This window comes from Elgaria multicarinata, chromosome 18 (genome assembly GCF_023053635.1).
Source record: "Elgaria multicarinata webbii isolate HBS135686 ecotype San Diego chromosome 18, rElgMul1.1.pri, whole genome shotgun sequence".
In the NCBI taxonomy this organism is placed as follows: Eukaryota; Metazoa; Chordata; class Lepidosauria; order Squamata; family Anguidae; genus Elgaria; species Elgaria multicarinata.
Window position 1 is genome coordinate 17,325,079 of NC_086188.1, and position 25,290 is coordinate 17,350,368.

Consider the following 25,290-nt stretch of genomic DNA (forward strand, 5'->3'; position numbering starts at 1 on the left):
GCGGTTCCACGGCTTTTTCTGCGTGTGCGCAAATCAGAATATGCGCCAGTGCAGATCTGCGCAAAACTACAGGTGGGAATATTTCTGGAAATCGCGATTTGCGCGCAAATTTGTGGCTGTGAGTAGCACAGAAAATGCAGGCGCAAGTGGGTCTGTAAGTTGGGTCTGTTTTTATTCTGTAATTGTTCTGTAATTGTTTTATTTATTGCGTTTTATTGCTGTTTAAGATCGTTTTTGTAAGTTGCCTAGAGTGCCATGTTTTTGATTAGAAATAAAGGATATAAATCAAATAAATAAATAAATAAGACTTTGGAGAGGCGTTTCAACCTTTCAGAGCGGAGGAAAAACGCACGCCAAAGCCAGGGAACCACCAAACCATCGATGATGCAAAGGAAGGGGGCGGGGCCAAGAGAAAGGGGCAAGGCCAACTGGGGAACCTCGGAGGGCCAGATTTGGCCCCCGGGCCTATGGTTCACCACCCCTGTTGTAAGCTGAGTTGAAGAAAGGGGGGAATACAGTTACAGCACAGTGGGACAAGAAAGTGACTTTAGCAGGTGTTTGTCCAACCGAACAGATGAAGTGGAGATCCAGCAAGTACTAGATTCTGGGATCGACTTACTGGAGAGTCTGTGCTGTCTATAATGCTTTGGATCAGCCTCTTCAGCTCGCTGAGGGCGGCCCGCAGGCTCCCAGCTGGTACGTCTTTGGCCGACGAGGTTTCTGAAGACTCGTCCATGGAAGAGTCGGTGGAGACCGCAGAATCAGCACTGTCGTTCCCTCGCAGGTGAGTGCACAGGTAGCGGACCTGGCAATAGGCCTCCCAGAGCTGGAGTCTCAGCTATGACAAGAGAATAAAAGGCTGTGCTGTGGACACATGGCTGGGGTCGCACATGCAACAGATTTCAAACATAGCAGCACACGCAGGGCCAAACATCTGCCATGCTTTGCCCTTGGGCAGTTGGTTTTTCTTTTACCAATAGCAAAATCAGTGGCAGGGTTCACATGACACGCTAACCCACCCAGTGTGGGTTGTCGTTGATCCGTGGGTTATCACGTTGTTTAAACGCAGCACGTTTTCTGCAGGGTGGCTCGTTAACCACCGTGAACAATCTAACATGGGTTCTCGAGGTAGCTTGTTTGAGAAAAATAGACCACGCTGCGTGGTAAACAAGTCACCCTACTGGCAACGCGCTGCGTTCAAACAACACATTAACCCACCCTGCGGAAAGCACGCTGCTTTCCGACAACATGATAGCCCATGGTGGGTTAGCGTGTTGTGTGAACCCAGTATATAATTTGGTTTCCTGAATATCACAGCTCTCTCTCTCTCTCTCTCTTAAAAAAAGCAATTTCCTAGCCTTCACGGCTGCAAATAATTAATGGAACGTAGAGGGTGATGCCTACAAAAACATCATCCGTGAAACAGAGGGTTGTCTACAATTTTCCAGTGGTTGAGAGTAGGACTTCAATGTCCAGCACAGCATCTTGCTCACCCAATGTCCTGCATGGGGGCGGGGGGAATAAAAATAATTTTAAAAATGCAGAATTGTGCAAAAATGAATAATTCAAAACATGCAGGATTGAAAAAGCTCCCAGAATCCACTGAAGCAGAAGGCTACGTTCCAGAGCTGGAATGAATAACTGCAAATATTCAAAGTTTGGTAATAATTCCATTTGCGCCACTGAAAAATTGAATGTGATTCCCCCCTCCCCTCCATTTGAAATTAGAATACTTTAGATTTTCTGTCTTCTGTTGACTGTTTGTTTGTCAACATCAACTATGACATTTTATCACTTCAATTTGAACTCCCTATCGTCCTATACTTAGTCCAATTGCATGCCGCCATCCGTTACCATAAAGTCATTATTTATTTTGATCGGTCTTTTAAAATTTTGATAGGCCTTTTAAAATCCATTGCAAGTTGGTTTACGGCTTAAAGATATCTCAGTCCCTCACATTCACAGTGGCAATATGATATGTTTTAGCCCCTAAAAGACGATTTTCATTTTATAAGGGAACCTGATTTAACCTTTGCACTATGATTTGTGCTTAGATTTTACAGTGAGCTGTTACTTGACCTATATTTGAATTTGAGATACACCCACACCCACACCCACCACACCCACTCACACCTATATTCATTTATTTATATATATATATGAAAGATAGGCTAACAACAGAGTAATTTCAAAACATGTTTAGAGCTAAACATGTTAGTTTCCTTCCCCATCAGTGGCTGTGATGTTAATGACTCGTTAAGTTGCCAGAGAACGTTCCAGAGGTCTCTGGGGGCGAATTTCCCTGCTCTGGAACCCACCACACCCCAACGCCTCCCCCCTCCCTGCTGCAAAAATTCAGGGGTGCAACAGAAAAAAGGGCTGATTTTTCTTCCAAACCAGCAATTTGGGGCTGTTGTGCTGGCAAATTTGGGTGGCAACATTTTTCTACCCTGCCCCAGCGGCTGGGCTATTGTAACCTTCTCCTGACTGGCCTTCCTTCTTCTCACGTCAGTTCATTGGTCTCTATTCACCACCCTGCTGCTAAGATCATCTTCTTGGCTCATCGCTCTGACCATGTCACTCCACTCCTGAAATCCCTTCATTGGCTTCCAATTCACCTCAGAATCCGACATAAGCTTCTCCTGTTGACTTTCAAAGCTTGTCACAGTCTATCTCATTCCTACCTTTCTTCCCTCACCTCACACTATTGCCCCGCTCGTGTGCTTCGCTCATCGAATGCCATGTTTCTCACCCGCCCAAGGGCCTCTACTTCTCTTGCTCGGCTTCGTCCATTTTCTCTCGCTGCCCCTTATTGCCTGGAATTCTCTTCCGGAGCCTTTGCGGACCACGAGTCCAATTACGTTTTTTAAAGCTCAGCTGAAAACTTTTCTTTTTTCTAAAGCTTTTATAACTTGACTTTGATCTTACTTTTGCACTGTTAGTTTGATGGTCCCCTGTGCCTGTCTGGTGCATTTTCTTCCCTTTGTTATTGTTTTATTATGATTTTATTAGAAAGTAAGCCTATGTGGTGGGGCGTTGCTGTTTTATTGTTTTACTAAGTACAGCACCATGTACATTGATGGTGCTATATAAAATAATAATAATAATAATAATAATAATAATAATAATAATAATAATAATAATAATAATAATAATACAACAACAGGGGGGCTGCCAAAAAGGCCAGGGGGTGGCATGTGATCCAAAGCCAATGTGTGGCTCAACCCTGTTATAGAGCAGCTAAAGTTACAGGAAGCCAGATTCCGGCTGGACATCAGGAAAAACGTCCTGACTGTTAGAGCAGTATGATAATGGAACCAATAACCTAGGGAGGTTGTGGGCTCCCCCACCCTAGAAGCCTTCAAGAGGCAGCTGGACAACTATCTGTCAGGGATGCTTTAAGGTGGGTCCCTGCATTGAGCAGGGGGTTAGACTCGATGGCCTTATTAGTCCCTTCCAACTCTATGATTCTCTATCCACAAAATAGTTCTAGCCAGTGTTTCACCTCTGCAAAGTCCCAGCACCGTGCCTCCCCTGCAACACTGTACACAGTTCATCACTCAGTCTTTTAGCCACTACATGAAAAACGTCCTGACTGTTAGAGCGGTACGACAATGGAACCAATGACCTAGGGAGGCTGTGGACTCCCCCACCCTAGAGGCATTCAGGAGGCAGCTGGACAACCATCTGTCAGGGATGCTTTAAGGTGGATTCCTGCATTGAGCAGGGGGTTGGACGCGATGGCCCTTCCAACTCTACTACCCTAGGATTCTATGAAATACGTAAATACATGCCACTCATACAGGCACATGCACACCTGTATTCCACCTAGTCCTCCTGAAGCCAGAACATTTAATACCTGTTCTCTCTCTTGCTCCAGCTCCTCAGCCTCCATGCTCTGTTCAATCTCGGATAGCAAGGACGTGCTGGTGGAGTTGAAATGCTGGAGGCTTCTTTCTTCACTGAGTTCTTCCATCTTGAGCTGCAGCTGCCGGTAAGACAGCCTCACCTCCTGAAGTTCCAGTTGGCTCTGATGCAACTGCCGCGGGAAATAATTAGAAATAAGCCAGAATGAGAGAGGGAAAGTTAGCAAAAGATAATAAATGCCCGAGGCTGAGATCTGCTTGGAATTCATGCCCAGAGACCAGAGGGACAAGGGGGAAGGGCATCCAGGAACACAGGGAGAAGAATGAACAGAGGACACACACATACACCCCGGCAAATGCAGGTATGGGCTCACTTAGTAAATAAAAAAAATGAAGTTACAAGCAGGGACGTAAAAGCCCCGAAGTCCAGAGTCTAAAATTATCTAACTGTAAAGCACTTTATTTCACATGCCAGCAAGGTAATGTTCAAGATCCTGCAAGGTAGACTCCAGCAATTCATGGAGCGAGAATTGCCAGATGTACAAGCTGGGTTTAGAAAAGGCAGAGGAACTAGAGACCAAATTGCCAATATCCGCTGGATAATGGAGAAAGCCAGGGAGTTCCAGAAAAACATCTATTTCTGTTTTATCAACTATTCTAAAGCCTTTGACTGTGTGGATCATAACAAACTGTGGCAAGTTCTTGGTAGTATGGGGATACCAAGTCATCTTGTCTGCCTCCTGAGGAATCTGTATAATGAACAAGTAGCAACGGTATGAACAGACCACGGAACAACGGACTGGTTTAAGATTGGGAAAGGAGTACGGCAGGGATGTATACTCTCACCTTACCTATTCAACTTGTATGCAGAACACATCATGCGACGTGCTGGGCTTGACGAATCCAAGGCTGGAGTTAAAATCGCAGGAAGAAACATTAACAACCTCAGATATGCAGATGACACCACTTTGATGGCTGAAAGCGAGGAGAAGCTGAGGAGCCTTGTGACGAAGGTGAAAGAAGAAAGTGCAAAAGCTGGGTTGCAGTTAAACCTCAAAAAAACCCAAGATTATGGCAACCAGCTTGATTGATAACTGGCAAATAGAGGGAGAAAACGTGGAGGCAGTGACAGACTTTGTATTTCTGGGCGCAAAGATTACTGCAGACGCTGACTGCAGCCAGGAAATCAGAAGACGTTTACTTCTTGGGAGGAGAGCAATGACAAATCTTGATAAAATAGTTAAGAGCAGAGACACCATACTGACAACAAAGGTCCGCATAGTTAAAGCAATGGTATTCCCCGTAGTAACCTATGGCTGCGAGAGCTGGACCATAAGGAAAGCCGAGCGAAGGGAGATAGATGCTTTTGAACTGTGGTGTTGGAGGAAAATTCTGAGAGTGCCTTGGACTGCAAGAAGATCCAACCAGTCCATACTCCAGGAAATAAAGCCAGACTGCTCACTTGAGGGAATGGTATTAAAGGCAAAACTGAAGTACTTTGGCCACATAATGAGAAGACAGGATACCCTGGAGAAGAGGCTGATGCTAGGGAAAGTGGAAGGCAAAAGGAAGAGGGGCCGACCAAGGGCAAGATGGATGGATTAGATTCTGGAGGTGACAGACTTGACCTTGGGGGAGCTAGGGGTGGCGACAGCCGACAGAAAGCTCTGGCGTGGGCTGGTCCATGAAGTCACGAAGAGTCGGAAGCGACTGAATGAATAAACAACAAAATAAACACCTTGGAGAGCTCCTTTAGAATTCTGACTGGTTCGGACTGAAACCCAGAGCGGATTCACCACCCCACTGACATCAGAGCCACCAGCCTCCACTGGCTATACCTTGATAACCTTATTATTGAACTACGCAAGGTTTCCAAGATCTGGATTACTGTTTATCTGCGGTACATTGAACTGCACAGGGCTGAGAGGGAGGGAGAGTGACAGCATACCCTATCGGCAAAATGAATTAAAAAGAAAACGGCAGAAGATGGCAGAAAACCAAGCCAGGCCTTTTATCAGTTCCCAAGGAAGGCGTGGGCTGCGCTGACATGTGAGGAATGAAATGCACTGCAGACTCCAGGAACCATTTCATCTGTGGCCACCCTCTGAGTTATCCTTCATTTGTGAAGGATGGGTAGCAGCACAGGCCATCAGGAACCTTGGACCCAGATGGAAACTCTGCCTCTGGGCCTCGCGTTTAAATTAAATTTCATTTATTTAAGGGATTCCTAGGCTGCCCTTCCACAAAACTTCTATGGCGGAGAAGCAACACACATAAGACACGAGACAAATCGAGGCAGCAATAAAAGTGCTGCAGCAAATCAGACGAAGCCAGAGTTAAAAGCTGGCCTGTGCGACGTACAGGATTGCGAGAGTGGAATTAATATCATGGCTGGCGCTGAGCAAAAACGCCTGGGAAGGCCGTTCCGCAGGTGGGGCGCCGTGACTAAAAAGGTCCTTACCCCTATTCACCACCCGCCTAGCTTGAGACACTGGAGGGACCCAGAAGAGAACCCCAGTGTTCTGGCCAGGCTGTTGTGACAGCAGGTAGCCCAAGGAAAGGAAAGGAACCTCTCGTGCAAGCACTGAGTCATTGCTGGCTCTTGGAGGGACGCCAGCTTTTGCTGACGTTTTCTTGGCAGGCCTTTTAGCGGGGTGGTTTGCCGTTGCCTTCCCCAGCCGTGATTACCTTTCCCCCAGCTAGCTGGGTACTCATTTTACCAACCTCGGGAGGATGGAAGGCTGAGTCGACCCGAGCCGGCTGCCTGAAACCAGCTTCCGCTGGGATCGAACTCAGGCCGTGGGGAGAGTTTCAGCTCCAGAAACTGCTGCTTTACCGCTCTGCGCCACACGAGGCTGTTAGGTAGCCCAAGCCATTTAGTTATTTCTGCATACGCACCAGGACTTTAGCAACTCCAAGTGGTGCATCAATGGGACATCACAGATACGGACGCCGCAGACAGAACTTGCATAACTCAAACACAAAGCTTTCTCCCACACACCACCATCCAATGGAGCCGGTTACAGAATGCCCTCCCCTGAAGGGGGCCGGCCAGGCAATGATTGTTCCTGGCAGTATAGTTGGCACATACTATATAGACCTACTAAAAACATAAAACATGCATGCTTCAGAACACATGCGCAATAGTAGGGTGACCATATACAAAGGAGGACAGGGCTCCTGTATCCTTAACAGTTGCATAGAAAAGGGAATTTCACCAGGTGCTGCATGCATACAAATGACACCTGCATACAAATGAATTTCGGCAGCTGCTGCCTGCCTGCTCATACATGCATTTGGTATTTTATATCTGGAGTGTAAAGTTTGGTAGGTTGGTTGGGGCAAGGGACAGAGAGAAACCAAAATACCTGGTAATTCTTGTTTACCATAAGTGACAAGTCCAGTGGCCATTCACAAGCCTGGTGTAGCTAGTGAAGGGTGACCCTATGCAAAGGAGGACTGGGCTCCTGTATCCTTAACAGTTGTATTGAAAAGGAAATTTCAGCAGGTGTCATTTGTATATATGGGGAACCTGGTGAAATTTCCTCTTCATCACAACAGTTAAAGCTGCAGGTGCCCTGCCCTCATTTAAATCTGGTTACTCTAGTATAGCTCCTGCACTTTAACTGTGGTGATGAAGAGGGAATTTCACCAGGTTCTCCATATATACAAATGACACCTGCTGAAATTCTCTTTTCTATGCAACTGTTAAAGATACAGGAGCCCTGTCCTCCTTTTCATAGGGTCACCCTACGCAATAGGGATACACGTGACAGAGTTCTTTGGAGCAGACTTCTGCTGTGTCCTGCCTTTTGGCTGGTAAATGCACGGAGACGGGGCCTTCTCTGCAGCAGCACCCAAGCTTTGGAATTCCCTCCCTCGAGAGTGGCTTTGGTTCCCCCCATTTCTGTCACCTGGTGGCAAACAGGGCCTCATCTCTTCCACTGGGCATTTTATGGATCCCTAATTCTCCTTTCTTGCTTATTGCGGTTTATTTAATTTTATTGATCAATATTTTTTAACTGTTTTTTTCCTGCTTTGATTAATATTAACTCTGTCTGTGCTGTGTTGATGAACAATAGCAGCAAGAACACACACCCCTCTACAAATAAGGCTGCTGACAGTACAAGCTGTTAGATCAGAGGTGGGGAACCTTAGGCCCGGGGGCTAAATCTGGCCCTTTGAGGTTCCCCAGAAGACCACACCCCCTTCCCTTGGCCCCAACGCTGTTGTGCCTCAGTTTGGGATAGAGCAGGAAGGAGGAACAGCTGAGCTTGGGAGTGGTTGGGGAGGGGCCCTCTACAGGAGCAGGCAGAAGCTAGCTGCAGGCCAACGCAGCTGACTTCAGTCCCTAATCACCACCATCCCGGTAGACAGCCTTCCTCAACCTGGGGCGCTGGGGCATTCTGGGAGTTGTAGTCCAACACATCTGGAGCGCCCCAGGTTGAGGAAGGCTGCGGTAGAAGGTAAGCCAGAGGCACTGAGCGGCTGCTGGAAGCAAATGTTGCGTTTGGTACTCCGTCCTTGTCACTTGCATACCAGCTCCTTGACCTTGCCTGAACGTAACCCGACTCTGGAAAGGACTTCGATGACTCTTCTGCACGTTCCCGAACCAGGCATTGTTTGACTTGGCTTCTGACGGATACTTTTGAAATACGACCACGGACTGTTTATTGACTGCTTATCTCACAACACTGGTGATTTACGACACTGATATCTTGCTCTGCCAGCTTTTGTGCAGTTTTCCCCCATTCTAAAAGGCTGAAATGCCTCTCTGAAGGCCTAGTTGCTGGCAGGAAGCGCTTTAAGCTACAACCTGCTGGCATATATGTTTTTGAGATTTTAGCCCCGCCCCCTTTGTCTTTGGGCCCACCCACCACTGGAATGTGGTTCCCTAGACCTTCTCCAAAATTGACTTTGGCCCTTTGACTGAGAGACAGGCGTGGGCAGAAAGTAGACCTCCAGATGTTTTTGACTTCAACTCCCAGAAGCCCTTGCCAACATGCCCTCCCCTAAAGAGGCTCGCCAGGTGCCTACACTGGCCCCATTCAGAAGACACCTTAAACCACGGCTTTAACCATGGTGATTAAGCCAGAAAGCCAGGCCGTGTTCAGAAGACACCTTAAACCACGGCTTTAACCATGGTGGTTACACCAGAAAGCCAGGCCGTGTTCAGAAGACACCTTAAACTACAGCTTTAACCATGGTGGTTAAGCCAGAAAGCCAGGCCATGTTCAGAAGACACCTTAAACCACGGCTTTAACCATGGTGGTTAAACCAGAAAGCCAGGCTGTGTTCAGAAGACACCTTAAACCACGGCTTTAACCATGGTGGTTAAGCCAGAAAGCCAGGCTGTGTTCAGAAGACACCTTAAACCACGGCTTTAACCATGGTGGTTAAGCCAGAAAGCCAGGCTGTGTTCAGAAGACACCTTAAACCACGGCTTTAACCATGGTGGTTAAGCCAGAAAGCCAGGCTGTGTTCAGAAGACACCTTAAACCATGGCTTTAACCATGGTGGTTAAGCCAGAAAGCCAGGCTGTGTTCAGAAGACACCTTAAACCACGGCTTTAACCATGGTGGTTAAGCCAGAAAGCCAGGCTGTGTTCAGAAGACACCTTAAACCATGGCTTTAACCATGGTGGTTAAGCCAGAAAGCCAGGCTGTGTTCAGAAGACACCTTAAACCACGGCTTTAACCATGGTGGTTAAGCCAGAAAGCCAGGCTGTGTTCAGAAGACACCTTAAACCATGGCTTTAACCATGGTGGTTAAGCCAGAAAGCCAGGCTGTGTTCAGAAGACACCTTAAACCACGGCTTTAACCATGGTGGTTAAGCCAGAAAGCCAGGCTGTGTTCAGAAGACACCTTAAACCACGGCTTTAACCATGGTGGTTAAGCCAGAAAGCCAGGCTGTGTTCAGAAGACACCTTAAACCATGGCTTTAACCATGGTGGTTAAGCCAGAAAGCCAGGCTGTGTTCAGAAGACACCTTAAACCATGGTTTTAACCATGGTGGTTAAGCCAGAAAGCCAGGCCATGTTGAGAAGACACCTTAAACCACGGCTTTAACCATGGTGGTTAAGCCAGAAAGCCAGGCTGTGTTCAGAAGACACCTTAAACCACGGCTTTAACCATGGTGGTTAAGCCAGAAAGCCAGGCTGTGTTCAGAAGACACCTTAAACCATGGCTTTAACCATGGTGGTTAAGCCAGAAAGCCAGGCTGTGTTCAGAAGACACCTTAAACCATGGTTTTAACCATGGTGGTTAAGCCAGAAAGCCAGGCCATGTTGAGAAGACACCTTAAACCACGGCTTTAACCATGGTGGTTACGCCATGGTTAAAGCCATGGTTTAAGGTGTCTTCTGAACACGGCCTGGCTTTCTGGCTTAACCACCATGGTTAAAGCTGTGGTTTAAGGTGTCTTCTGAACGGGGCCACTGCCTTTTTTCAGGCAGTGACAGGAAACGCTCCTCGTGTAGCACTTGGATCTCGGTCCTGCGATGAAACAAAGTATGTACAGAGGATTAACCACCGATTATTATCCTCGCGTATAAAAACTCTTACACGTGCCAATTCTGCAGCTTGCCCAATAGTTCACACAAGTGGCCTGTAACCATGTTTGAGAACAAGGCCTATAAATCACAACTTCCATTTTTCCATGAGTCAGCCCCATAGGTTCTGAGGAAAGAGCCAGAATTGGCAGGTGTGCTGTCACGGATGCTGGCCAAACAGGGCCTGCCTTAGAATGCGCTCAAGCACACCACCCTGTGGTTGCACATGGGCACGGTGGGGCGAGATCGCCAGAGGTCAACAAGCTCTCTTTCGCGGTACGTCATCTGCCGTCACTCCTCAAATCTGATCAAGGTTTTGAAAGCCAGTTCACAAAGAGCTTTTTCACACGTGACACGCCAGCAAACCCGGGCTGGCCACTCAACAGCTCAAACCCAGTCCATCCCAGCTTCCCCCAAACGTTCCCTGCAGGATCCATGGATCAATTTTATTTCCCCCAAGCAGTCTTCGTTGCAGCCGCAATCTTGTTGGTGTTTCGTTTTGGTGGGTTGCGGGATTTGTTTGTTTTTTAGGTATATAAATGCGCAATGAGGCTTTTACAGCGCAATCCTCAACATCCTTACACAAAAGCCAGCCCCATTGAGTTCCATGAGGTTACTCTCAGGGAAGCGGGCACAGGATCGCAGCCTTAGAGGATGCTGCTCCGTGGTACCCCACTGTGCCGGGTGTGGGAACTCCACAGCTCTGCTTGCCTTCCTCTTTTCCGAAATGGCGCTCGGGCAGCCCTGCTCCAAACGCTTCCTCCAAACGCTTCCCCCTTCCCGTCGGGAGTTCCGGCCGGTCCCCCCCTTACCTGCACGTCTTTCTCGTGGCTTTGCCGCTCCAAGATCAACACTCGGTCTTGAAGCTCCTCCACCGTCCCTTGGAGGAGATGATTTTCCTCCGTCATGGCACTCAGGCGACGCTCCAGCTCCTGCTTCCGATCTGTAAGCATCTTAATCTGGAAAGGGAGGAGGACGCCCCAAGTCAGCTCCAAAGTTGGGGTTCCTCAGCCCGGAGAGGAACCCAGGACTCTCCCCAGGGAGAGCAGAAGGTGCAGGCTTCGGCGCAAGGAGGCTTACACCTGGGGCAGGGGTTGGTACGGCTTGGCGTGCAATGGAGAGAGCCCCTCCCCCCCACCTTTCCAGAAACTTGCCTGCAGAGTGGGAGGAATTTAAACTCTAGAGAGCTGGAATGTGTGTTGCCAAGCAAAGGAGAGGGAGGGAAGGAGAAAAAGCCAGATCTCTGCGTTCTCTGGAATTCCCAAGAGATAAACACACACAGAGACACACACACACACATGCCCAACCAGCACCAAGAAAGGACGCCCGTCCCCTCTGCCGGCCCGGTTCAAGCAATCCCCCTTTCTTGCACATCAAAATACAACCGTTTACGCAACCGATTCCCACACCAGCCCTTCGAGGCAAACCTGGGGAATATCCAAGACAGTCTTCCCTGGCCTTGGATATTCCCCGCATATCACGGGGGATTGGGAAAAAACAGTGCTGGCTCTGGGCTTCAGTTTTTTATTTATGTATGTCCCGCCTTCTTTCTTCCAAGGAACCCAAGGTGACATACCTAGTCCTCCTCCTCTCCATTTTATCCTCACAGCAACAACAACCTGCTTGTTCGCTTCCCTGGGAGTAACCTCATGGAACTCAGTACGACAGTGGGACCAGTTACCTAGGGAGGTTGTGGGCTCTCCCACACTAGAGGCCTTCAAGAGGCAGCTGGACAGCCCTCTGTCAGGGATGCTTTAGGGTGGATTCCTGCATGGAGCAGGGGGTTGGACTCAATGGCCTTGTAGGCCCCTTCCAACTCTACTATTCTACGATTCTATGATTCTAACCCTGTGAGGTAGGTTAGGCTTAGAGTCCATGACTGGCCCAAAGTCATCCAGTGAGCTAGACTAGAACCCAGATCTCCCAACTCTCAGTGCGACACTCTAGCCACTACACCACACTAGCTCCGCGTTTTGGAAGGTTCTTGGGCAAGACACCCTCCATGGGACCTTTCCCTTGGCGAGTCCACCTTCTTGCTTCCATTGTCACCAGCTCCTCCTCCTCCTCTTTCTCATCATTGCTACCACTCACTTGCTTGACAGGCATAAAAACCCATGAAGCCCATCTCTTTAAGGTGGATTCCTGCATGGAGCAGGGGGTTGGACTCGATGGCCTTCTAGGCCCCTTCCAACTCTACTCTTTTATGATTCTATGAAGTCAGCAGTGGCGTCTCCTGGTCCTCCTCCTCACCACCCTGGTTACCTGGTTCAGAGCGAGAGGCAGGCAAACAAGCAGGTTGCAACGGTGGAAGAAGAGCAGCAAGTCCAGGAGAAGGGATTACTCTATGGGCCACTGCTGGGGTGTGGGCCCTTGACAGGAGCTCAACCACGCCTACCCTTGACACTAGGTAAATGCAATGGTCTTGCAGGATCAGGCTAAGGTTCATCACAGCCAGCAGCCACCAAGTTGCCTCTGGGAGCTCACAAGTGGGCCCCAACAATGGTGGCTTTCCTCTCTTGCTCCCCAATATCTGGAATTCAGAGGTATACTGCTTTCGTACATGGGGGCACCATTTAGCTATCGTGGCCCATAAACATCAGCAGACTTCTCAGTGTTGATTTGTTTGACAATCTGTCATAAGAACATAAGAAGAGCCCTGCTGGATCAGACCAAGGGTCCATCTAGTCCAGCACTCTGTTCACACAGTGGCCCACCAGCCATCGGCCAGGGATGAACAAGCAGGACATGGTGCAACAGCACCCTCCCACCCATGTTCCCCAGCAACTGGGGCACACCAGCTTATTGCCTTGAATACTGGAGATAGCACACAACCATCAGGGCTAGTAGCCACTGAGAGCCTTTGCCTCCAGGAATTTATCCAACGCCCTTCTGAAGGCATCCAGATTGGTGGCCATCACCACATCTTGTGGTATTGAGTTCCATAATTTAACTATGCACTGTGTGAAGAAGTACTGTCACATTTCAAGGTTGTGCCAGTGGAATAACAGCAGTTTATTCACATTCTAAACCATCTTGGGAACCTCAGTAAAAAAGAAATGGAAAAGGGGACACACGGTCTGGGGGGGGAAAAAGTTATCCACCATGAATTTGGTCCAGTCCCATTGGGTAAAGCCATCTAAACTAATGATGCTCAATCACTAAACAGCTTGGGACAAGATTACCTGAAGGATCATCTCTTCCCATATATACCTGTCTAGACCTTAGGATCATCTTCAGAGACCCTCGCCTGGGTGCCCCCATTGAATGAGGCAAGTTGGATGGGTACTAAGTACAGGGCCTTCTTTGGTTGGCTGGCTGGGGAATGCTGTGAGTTGTAGGACTTTTTTCTGTCTAAACATGTGTAGGATTGCACCCATATCCTCTCAGGCATTTTAGTTCTTCAGCTTTTGTTCTTTTTAAGTCTGTTGCTCCATTTTTATATCTCTAGTGGGGCTGGTTTTTTACTTTGGTTTTATATTGTGGTTCTAAACTTTTCAATGTTCTGTATTATGTTTTGTCACGTGGTTGTATCGGGCGGTTTTAACTGTTGCGAGCCACTGTTGGCTATTGGGCGGTACAGAAATGCAAAAAACTAGCCTTATTAATCTAGTTTAAGTAAGCTGCCCATTTTATGCATTTCCTGCCATTTTCATGGCACTGGACACCATAGTTTTGTTTTCACCCTGTACTATCTCAGAATCTCTTTTTATTACACTTCGTAAACCACCCTGGTATCATAAGATAAAGGGGGGAATTAAAAATATTCCCAATGAATAAAAATAGATAAATAAAGCAGCTAGGTGGCGGGGAAGATCAAAGGTAAAATCGGTAAACAAGTGGTCATGAAAACTTTTTGTTCTCAGCTGCAGGGAATGTCTCCTGATAACACCATCCTCTTCCATGGGAAAGCTGGAGGATAAACTTTCCAGAGGGTCAAAATAGACCTAAGGCTAAATGCTGCTGCGGGAGGGTTTTTTTTTAACCCTTTCCCCACTGTTATGGTTGCAACAAGCATTGCTCCCTCCCCACCTGGTATTAGCGCCAGGAGGGAGTTTCAGTTGTGACCAATGCGATCTTCCCTCCTGGGGTTAATTAGGCATAGGTGATTGTGCGCCCATGCACACAACTCCAGCTTGTCTGCACACAAGGATGCAGACAAGCTGGAGCGTGTTCAGAAGAGGGCAACCAGGATGATCAGGGGTCTAGAAACAAAGCCCTATGAAGAGAGACTGAAAGAACTGGGCATGTTTAGCCTGGAGAAGAGAAGATTGAGGGGAGACATGATAGCACTCTTCAAATACTTAAAAGGTTGTCACACAGAGGAGGGCCAGGATCTCTTCTTGATCCTCCCAGAGTGCAGGACACGGAATAACGGGCTCAAGTTAAAGGAAGCCAGATTCCAGCTGGACATCAGGAAAAACTTCCTGACTGTTAGAGCAGTGCGACAATGGAACCAGCTACCTAGGGAGGTTGTGGGCTCTCCCACACTAGAGGCCTTCAAGAGGCAGCTGGACAACCATCTGTCAGGGATGCTTTAGGGTGGATTCCTGCATTGAGCAGGGGGTTGGACTCGATGGCCTTGTAGGCCCCTTCCAACTCTGCTATTCTATGATTCTATGAACCCTCCCTGCATGCCACAGTCTGGGGAGGGAGTAAAATCCTCCCCACATCTGGTTTTTTTAAAGCATAGTTAAGCATAGTTTGGCCTCCCAGTTCGTTTCATAAATCTTTCTCTCCCAGAATTAAACCTGGGTTATGATTTGTGGAGGCTACGGACTTTTCAGCGTCAGATAAAAACCTTTTTTTATTTTCCAAGATTTTTTTTCCCATCCTTCTGTTTTGTTTTGAAATGTGTTTGTCACACTTGTAGGTGTTTTCATCGCTGCTGGGTTTTGTTTTGTTTTGACTGGAGTTTAATTCTGTTGGAAGCTCTTAAAGTTTTGACTGTATGTCTTCCGATGTTGCATTTTAGGGTTTTGTTTTTTGTGAACTGGCTCTTGGGCGAAAAAGAAATGCAATAAATAAATAAAAGATGTGAAAACACTCTCTACGTTAACTTCTGTTCTAGTTGTACATTTTTGTAATGTTGGACTGTTTTGCATTGATAAAAAAACTTATTTTACAAAAGGAGGGAAATATGGGCCCCTTCCAACTCTACTCTTCTATGATTCTATGAAGTCAGCACCTTTTAAAGAGGAGGTTGGAGAGCCAGTGTGGTGTAGTGGCTAAGGTGTTGGACTGGGAGTCGGGAGATCCGGGTTCTAGTCCCCTCTGGGCCATGGAAACCCACTGGGTGACTTTGGGCCAGTCACAGACTCTCAGCCCAACCTACCTCACAGGGTTGTTGTTGTGAGAATAAAGTGGAGAGGAGGATTATGTACGCCGCCTTGGGTTCCTTGGAGGAAAAAAGGCGGGATATAAATGAAATAAATAAATAAATAAATAAATAAGAGGATTTTGGAAACTCTGAGACTGATGTTTCTGGGGAGATTCCTTGGCAGCCTCTACAGGTGGACATAAACAGAATTCCAAGCCATGCCTTCCAGTAAAGATCCCGTAAGTATCCTGCAGTCATTTCCAGGAAGAAATTCAGTGGAAGACTTTCTAGCAACTGTTGGGGAAAATAAACAACACTTATGATACTCCCAGGTTACCCAATGTCCGTGAAGGGTTTTTTCTGCCCATCTTTTCAACATTTCATATCCTGGCCCTTCCCCTTTTTCTGTTCTTTTAGCACACAGATATCAGTCCACCAGTTATCTTCCAAATCCTTTGAGATATACAGTTTGCTTCCTGGAAGCTGTTTCCAAGACCAGGAGGTCAAAAGGCCCCACAAAAGCACACATTTTATGAAATAGATGAGCCAGAGAAGAGGTTGGGTGATACAAAGTGCAGGCAGGGATTTACTGAATCACCCAAAGTTTTCGGAAGGATTTCTTTCAAAAGCTCAGGCAAAAGGCTTGGTCGAAATTGGTCCTAGGGCCAAGCTGCACACTGTGTCTGACTCATCATTTGGCATTGTGCGTTTGGAACTTTTTAGCTCTAGAAAAAGGTGAGTCCGGTCTGATGATGACGACGGACGTGTATAAAATTATGCACGGTGTAGAGAAAATGGGCAGAGAGAAGGACATCTTCATCTCTCATATTTTACCATGGAGGTCAGGACTATCCAACTGGAAATTCAGAGTAAAATCCAATGCAAGTTCTCCTTAGAGTAGACCCATTGAAATGATCGGGACTTAAGTTGGTCATGGCTAACTCCCATTCAGTTCATGGAGTCTGCTCTAAACAGGACTTACGTTGAACATCAGGACAGATCAAAGGAAGGACTTCTTCACACAGTGCAGAGCCAAACGATGGAATTCACTACCACTAGACGTACTGATGGCCACCAATTTGGATGGCTTTAAAAGGGGATTGGACAAATTCCTGAAGGAGAAGGCCATCAACGGCTACTAGCCCTGATGGCTAAGTGCAACCTCCAGGAACTTGCTGTCATTCCTCAAAGCACACATGACGGTGAAAACTTGGCTACCGGCTGTACATGTCTATGAAACAGCCAGTAAACAATCAGGGTCCCCCCCCCCACACACACACACTATGAAACAGCCAGTAAACTATCAGGGTTTCCCCCCCCCCCGCCGCCATCTGTGGAATTGATCAGTCTACTTTCAAATAAAAGGAAGGACTTCTTCACACAGCCCATAGTTAAAGTATGGAACTCACTACCACAAGGTGTAGTGATGGCCACCCATTTTGATGGCTTTGAAAGGTAGTTAAATAAATTCCTGGAGGAGAAGGCTATTCATGGCTACTAGCCCTGATGGCTATGTGCTACCACCAGTATTTGAGGCAGTAAGCCTGTGTGCACCAGCTGCCGTGGAACATGGGTGGGAGGGTGCTGTTGCACCATGTCCTGCTTCTTGGTCCCTGGCCGAGGGCTGGTTGGCCACTGTGTGAACAGAGTGCTGGACTAGATGGACCCCTGGTCTGATTCAGCAGGGCTCTTCTGATGTTCTCAAGATCACTTGGTTGACCCAGCATGGCAATTCAGAGGGGAATTCGTCAGAAAGAATCAAACATAAACACAGATGCTGTGTTCTTAAGTACCGCGCACGTTTCTTTTCTTTTAAAACAATAATAATCCAATAACGTGAAAGCACAACCTCAAACATAAACTCTCATTGCACCCCAGCAGAGACAAAAAGCAGATGAGGAAGCCTCAGTGATCCACAGAGCTAAAGATGTAAAGAGTACGACAAAAGTGAGACATGCAAAAGTGGGAGGGGCGGCGGCGATGGACATGCAACTGCAAACCCCATGAAAGCTTCCGTACTTACTTCGAGGATTTGCTGCTCCACGGCCAAGAAAGAAGGGGGCAGGGAGGCGAGGAAAGACGGGGCAAGTCAGGGTTGATGGAAGGAGGAAACAAGAAAGAGACAAACTTAAGGGGGAAATTCCTCTTCTCGAAAGGGAAACACACACAGCGCCGCCATCACTTTTTAACAGGAGTGTTGAACCTCAGCCCAACGGCCAAACGCAATTTTGGAGAAGCTCAGGGGGTGGGGCCTGCATTGCAGTGGTGGGAGGAGCCAAAGACAAAGGGGCGTGGCAACAATTAGCATATTGTAGCTTGAAGGTCTTCCTGCCGATAGGGAAGGAAAGGAACCTCTCGTGCAAGCACTGAGTCATTACTGACCTTGGAGGGACGCCAGCTTTCGCCGACGTTTTCTTGGCAGGCCTTATAGAGGGGTGGTTTGCCGTTGCCTTCCCCGGCCGTGATGACCTTTCCCCCAGCTAACTGGGAACTAATTTTACCAACCTCGGGAGGATGGAAGGCTGAGTCGACCCGAGCCGGCTGCCTGAAACCAGCTTCCGCTGGGATCGAACACAGGCCATGGGGAGAGTTTCAGCTGCAGAAACTGCTGCTTTACAGCCTTAAAAGAGGCATTGCAACTTTTTAGAATGGTGAAGGAAAGATGCAAAAACACCACCAAACGACCGGCGGTCCTGGAAAAGGAGGCGTGGCTATCGGGGGATCCTCAGAGGCTTAGACTAGGCCCCCAAGCATGCTGGATTTGGCCCATGGACTTCAGCTTCTGCAACCTCGCTTTATCCAATAGAACCTTCCCCATCAGGGCTTGGAAATACCTCTGCCAGAGATGTCAAGGCTGCAGTGGGCCAAGTCTGGTGGCTCCGAGGTCAGTGGGGCAGTGAATCCGCTCCAGGTTTCAGTCAGGACTCCAAAGGACTTCTCCGGGGTTCTGGATCCCTTTGGGGGGGGGGGGAATAGGGTTCCACACTTTGGACAGCTCCTTCAGAGTTCTGACTGAAACCCGGAGCAGATCGACTGCCCCACTGATTTCGGAGCCAACAGCCTCTACTGAAAGTCAGCTGCTGATATTCAGGGTTGAGCTTGACCACAAACATACGTGGCTACTTTACGCTAGGTCAGAGCGGGGCTCTCTCTAACCCTCTATTGTCCGCTTCTGCGTAACTGGGGAGGTTTTTTTCTAGCCCTGCTATCAGAGATGCTGTTGAGGGTCTCAGCGTGCAAGACTCCTCCATTGCTAAGCATGTGCCTCGCCACAGAGTTACGGCCAGAGTGAGCTAGACGGTGCAGGCTGCCTTGCTCAGTGCAGGCTCCGGTGTCTTGGGGGCCCTTGCGCAAGCCACCCTCCATGGGCCCCCTCCCTCGGTGACTCCGCCTTCTCATGGCCCAGTTTCTGAAGGATTTCTGTCTAGTTTTTTGATGTGATGCCGGTGACTAACGTGACTAATGGATTATTATTATTATAATATCTATACCCCACCTCTTTTTTCCTCCGAGGAAACCAAGGTGGCATATATAACCCTCCTCCTCTCCATTTTATCCTCACAACAACAACAACAACCCTGTGAGGTAGGCTGGGCTGACAGTCTGCGACTGGCCCAAAGTCACCCTCCAGTGAGCTTCCGTGGTTGAATGGGGACTAGAACCCAGATCTCCCCACTCTCAGTCCGACACTCTAGCCACTGCACCACACTGGCTCTGGGTTTTGGAAGGCTCTTGGGCAAGAGACCCTCCATGGGACCTTTCCCTCAGCGCGTCCACCTTCTTGCTTCCATGGTCACCAGCTCCTCTTTCTCATCGTTGCTACCACTCACTTGCTTGACAGGCATAAAAACCCATGAAGCCTATTTCTTTAAGGTGGATTCCTGCTCTGAGCAGGGGGTTGGACTTGATGGCCTTATAAGCCCCTTCCAACTCTACTCTTCTATGATTCTATGAAGTCAGCAGTGGCGTCTCCTGCTCCTCCTTTTCACTACCCCTGTTGTCTGGGCCAGAGCACGGGGCAAATGGACAAGCAGGTTGCAGTGGGGAAGAAGAGGCGCAGCTCCGGGGCGGTGGAGGTGGGGGTTAATGAGCCCCTGCCAGAGCGTGGGCCCTCTCCCATACCTGCCCTTGGGGCTGACCCTAGTCTTGCTCACCCATATTTAAAACCTTAAAGGGTGTGCTATTTGCCTTCTTTTCCTTGAAGGACCAGACTCATGGTCATCCCCTCTCTTTTACTTATTTATTTTAAAAAGGGAGCGAGAGCCCTATAACACCATAATGTTCTAATGTTAATTTTTGTACACTATGATAACATGATCATACAGCAAGGCAAATTTTAAATCATCATTACCCTTTTGTCAATGACCAGGAGGGTTCTAGGTGTGTGTTTTTAATTCACCTTTTAACATTATGGCATTATAGCACTATAGCTCCATTTCATTAAAAAAAAAAAAAAGCTTTTGCCTGAAAACATTTAACAACAATTAAACAATTGATTTTAAAAAAAGGTAATCATGCAATGACACCTACAGCCAGGTGTGGTGCCTATCAGAGGGTAGGGTGTTCGGTGCCCTCCCCCAGCAAGCCTTCCCCCACCCACCTATGGCCAACATGTTAAAAAGGGGGGGATCTTTCTTCTATGCATCATCTTCTTCCATCATGCAGCTGCTGCAGCCCAGGAAGGATTTCCCAGTGCCTGAGCATCATTTGTCAAATTCCCAGCACCTGAGAGCCAGTGTGGTGTAGTGACTAGACTAGCAGTCTTCCTCAACCTGGGGCGCTCCAGATGTGTTGGACTGCATCTCCCAGAATGCCCCAGCAGCTGGCTGGAGCATTCTGCGAGTTGTAGTCCAACACATCTGGAGCGCCCCAGGTTGAGGAAGGCTGGACTAGAGTGTCGGACTGGGAGTCGGGAGATTCGGGTTCTAGTCCCCACTCGGCCATGGAAATCCACTGGGTGACTTTGGGCCAGTCACACACTCTCAGCCCAACCTACCTACCTCACAGGGTTGTTGTTGTGAGGATAACATGGAGAGGAGGATGAGGATTATGTATGCCACTTTGGGTTCGTTGGAGGAAAAAAGGCAGGATATAAATGCAATAATAAATAAATAAATAAATTGCACATGGGCATTGCCTTTCCCCTGTGGGATGGCTCCGTCTCTGGTGACCGGTCCTCTACATTACTGACCACAGCAGCCACTACTGCAGCAAAGGAAGTTATGAATAACGTGCAGAGCTTGAAATAGCCCCACCCCTGGCAGTGATGTCACGCTTACAGGTGTGGACAGAACTTAGCAGGATGTACACACAATAAAGGGCTCAAATGACTTTTGCAGCGCTGTGGGGCTTTTAATTTTTTTTTAATGATGCCTGCCGTAGCCCTTGAAGTTCTTTGTAGATATTTGTTTTGCAAACTCAACGCATTTTGCTGCCCCGAGTAGGGCGGGGATAGCATTGAATACTAGAAATAGCAGGAAACTGAAAATGGCACCGTCAGGCGTAAAAATAAGAAAATTGCAACAATATCTTTCTCTGCAGCATTTTGGAATGCTTTGCAACTACTTTTTTTAGCTACAGGGAGAGGGAGGGACAAAGGAACACAACGGGACATGTGGGTCACCGGGAGAACAGGAGCTTCAAGTTGATGGGCCTGGGGATCCAGAGGCCCAAAGGAGGGAAAGCCAGCTGGGCAAAGGACAGGAGCTTCCCTTCTTGGTAAAAGTCACATCTGCTCAGCTTCCGGTTTCTTTGCTGCAGATATTATCTGTGTGTGTGTAAGATTTCCATAACCATGACGTCTAGAACAATAAAGTCAAAGTGGATACCCTAAGAGGTTTGCCGAAGGAACAAGAATTCCAATTCTGAGTTCTACGCTCAGAGTCTGAAAAGCCGGGTTCCCAAATCCGGTTTAGTCAGAAAATGGAGTGGCCAAGCTCGTCCTGGACTGTACCAGTTTAATCTGTAGGCGAGGGACTGAACGTTTGGAAACTCTTCGCCATCTAAAATACTCCCTCTGTATGTACAATGCCACTACCTGCCCCCTCCCCGTTCCAGCAATCAAGGAGAAAGGTTCAGCCTAACTTTCTTCCTGTCATGCTATGACCAGGGAAGCATTCAAACATGCAGTCCCCCCACCAGCAGCCTCGTGTGGAACACTCCAGGAAGACCTTTACCATTTAATTCTACTGAATGCATGCTTTGGACTTGCAGAGTTGCAATGGTGGCCTTTTCATTCCTAAATCCAGTCTTTCCCCCAACCTGGTGCCCTCCAGGAGTTTTGGATAATGCCCATTGGCCATACAGGCTGGGGCTGATGGGAATTGAAGTCCAAAACATCTGGAGGGCACCAGATTAGGGAAAGCTGCTTTTTTTTTTAAAAAAAAGTGGACCATAAACAATCCCAACCATGGAGGACTCACCTCTGCTTGGAGACTCTCAAGTCGTACTATGTGCTGGTTGGTCGATGACTTCTTCTCCCTGAAGTCCTCTTGGAGGACATGAACCTGCATAGAGAGCTGTCTTTCCACCTCCGACGCCTGAAAAACAAGAATGGACCACAAATTTAACTCATGAGAAATTTATTGGAAAATGGAGAGCGAGCGCAATTGGGTTCTCTTCCATTTACACATATCCACCACCATCCCCTAGAAATAGAAAATAAGGACTCTCTTTTCCTTTCAGAAGTCAAAAGCAGAAATTATTTATCATTTCTAAACTGACAAAATAATTCTAAGCAGGGTACAGAGATTAAGATGATAGTTCCTGCCGGGAAGCTTTCAATTCAATAGATACAAGGAAAGGGGATTGGGGAGGGAAGGCAAAAGCAAGCAAATTCAGGTGCCAGTTCTTAAAGATACATAATTTATATAATGCTGAACAACTGGAAGGACTGCTGAGAAGACAGGAAAGATGAGGTAAAATGGAGGCTGGTCCCAGCTGAGCTGATGGCGTGGGCTTTGCTGGCTCTTCCTCAGACACAAGATCTGAATCTGAGGGAGTGGGTATGTGAGGGAGGTAATGTGATTGAATCTGAGGGAGAGGACAGACAGTAAAGCCCAGCTCATCGGGCCAGATGGAACTGACTACCATTTCGGTTCCTTCTTCCTCTCCCAGAACACTATGACTAGGACCCATGTATTGGAAATTCAGATGCAAGAACATTACTGGCTGCCTCAGGATGAGGCCAACGTCCGGGCAACGTTTCTGAACTGCCAACACTTTGTTACTATTGCAGGGTGTGTGTGTCTCATCAGGGATGCTTTAGGGTGGATTCCTGCACTGAGCAGGGGGTTGGACAAGGTGGCCTTATAGGTCCCTTCCAACTCTACTATTCTATGATTCTAGGTACCTACTAACTCGAAGCCTCCAAACCTTGTGATTCTATCCTCACAAAACAGAACAGGAGTAAGTTTCCCAGCCCTCAAGCACTTCCCTTGTCTATGTAGCACTTTCAATCCAAAGGGAGAGCCAGGAAATAAATAAATAAATTATTATTATTATTATTATTATTATTATTATTATTATTATTATTATTATTTGTTAAATAAATTAGGTATTTTGAACCACAGGATGAGGGGGGCGGAATCAACTGACCCACACTTTTATTGGCTCCACCCCCTCACCCAAAATCTGCTCTTGGCTCCACCCCTTGACCCCTACCAGGTCCACCCAGAAGGAGGGTCCCTAGTGCTACCAATCAGAAGACATTGGATGCTTATGATGAGGCTTTTATTATGTCATCACCAATGGTGCAGTGGAACCAATGCTTGTAAGGCCGAAGCCCCCAGATTTTTTTATTAGCAGGGACTCTGACATCATCTGCCACCCCCTGTTCCCTCAGAAATAAGCTCCAATCCTCACAGTTGCTAAAGGGGGCAGGGGGAGGGTAGTTTGAATTTTCCCAGCAACAATACATTGTTCCCTGATGTAACAAGTATTTGGGGGTGGCTTGGTCTTCAATAGGAAATTAAGACTCATTAGCTTTACCTGCTCCTGGTGCAGGGCCGGCCCTACTATGAGGCAGAGTGAAGCACTCGCTTCAGGAAGAAGATGCTGGTAGGCAGCAACCAAGCGTTGGAGGAGAGAGCTGAATGCCAAACAGCCTACCCTATGCCCCCTAACCTACTGTTGTGTTGCTCAGAACACTCCTGCTTTCGATGGGAGGCAAATGACGAGGCTTGCTAAGTAATCCACAAAGCTTTTATTAAGCAACAAACATCTCTTCTACCCGAAGAGAGTCTAACCTCTTGGAAAAGTCCCCCTAGGCAAAACTATGCAAACTAAGCAAGACAAGCTTAGAAAGCCACTATAGGAAGCCTGTAACTTCAGAGCGCCTGGTGCGGAGGCAGGTTCTAGTATAATCGAACCGACTTTCTCATGCCTTCCTTCTGCCCTGTGCGTTTGAGCTTCCAGCGGACCCTAGATTCAGCTAGCTTGTCGGGGCGCTCTCCGAAGAAACCTCACTTCCCACCAAGTGTGTAGGATTTGGCCTTGAGGAGATAAGCTCTGGAGAGGGCTGACTCCCAGCTAGGGAATCGCCCATAAGAGCTTCCTCCCCCACTGGTCCAGGCTGGCTGGTGTCTGGCGTGTCTTCTTTACAAGGGAGAGCCACTATCGTGGCATTGTAAGGGTGGTACAGCAGGCAGCTCCAGGGCACCATGCTCTGAGAGACCCGTTCTTGATGAAAAGGAACGCGTGCTCCTTCGCAAGAGCATGGGGCTTTGTGGAGCTCTTCTCCGGGCTCCTGTATCTTTAACAGTTGTATTGAAAAGGGAATTTCAGCAGGTGTCATTTGTATATATGGAGAACCTGGTGAAGTTCCCTCTTCAACACAACAGTTAAAGCTGCAGGAACCCTGCCTGGATTTTCACCAGGTGCTGCATGCATACAAAGGACACCTGCTGAAATTCCCTTTTCTATGCAACTGTTAAAGATAGAGGAGCCCAGTCCTCCTTTTCATATGGTCAATCTAGCAGACGAAGGGCTGGATCCAGGAAGTCCCTTCCGCAACAGGAAGGGACTTTCCATGAGAGGAAACACTTCTGTCCGTTGAAGTGTCATGTTTTTCAGAACACTCCTGCTTTCGTTGGGAGGCAAATGACGAGGCTTGCTAAGTAATCTATAAAGCTTTTATTAAGCAACAAACATCCCTTCCACCTGAATAGAGTCTAACCTCTTGGAAACATCCCACTAGGCAAAACTAGGCAAACCAAGCAAGACAATTGTCCACTCAAGAAGAATGGGAAGCCACTTATCAAGTGCCTGTAACTTCAGAGCGCCTGGTGCGGAGGCAGGTTCTGGCGTAAACAAACCGACTTTCTTACGCCTTCCTTCCGCCACATGAGTTTGAGCTTCTGGCAGACCCTAGCGTCAGCTAGCTTGTCGGGACCCTCACCCCTGGAAGAAACCTCAGTTCCCACTGAGTGTGTAGGATTTGGCCTTGAGGAGATAAGCTCTGGAGAGGGCTGACTCCCAGCTGGGGAATCGCCCGTGAGAGCTTCCTCCCCCACTGGTCCAGGCTGGCTGGTGTCTGGCGCTGCATCTTCTAGTTCTG

At 47.9% G+C, this 25,290-nt stretch overlaps 1 protein-coding gene across 1 annotated transcript in view; it reads right to left on the reverse strand.

Annotated features, from left to right (window-relative positions):
* BICDL1 (BICD family like cargo adaptor 1) overlaps nt 1–25,290 on the reverse strand; it is a 90,747-nt gene that overhangs the window by 19,192 nt on the left and 46,265 nt on the right. Inside the window, exons 4-8 of the mRNA XM_063144224.1 lie at nt 22,157–22,273; nt 17,758–17,769; nt 11,230–11,376; nt 3,860–4,039; nt 620–838 (exon numbers count right to left, since the gene is read on the reverse strand). Of these exons, the coding sequence (XP_063000294.1) occupies nt 620–838; nt 3,860–4,039; nt 11,230–11,376; nt 17,758–17,769; nt 22,157–22,273 (675 nt within the window). The remainder of the gene's footprint in view (nt 1–619; nt 839–3,859; nt 4,040–11,229; nt 11,377–17,757; nt 17,770–22,156; nt 22,274–25,290) is intronic.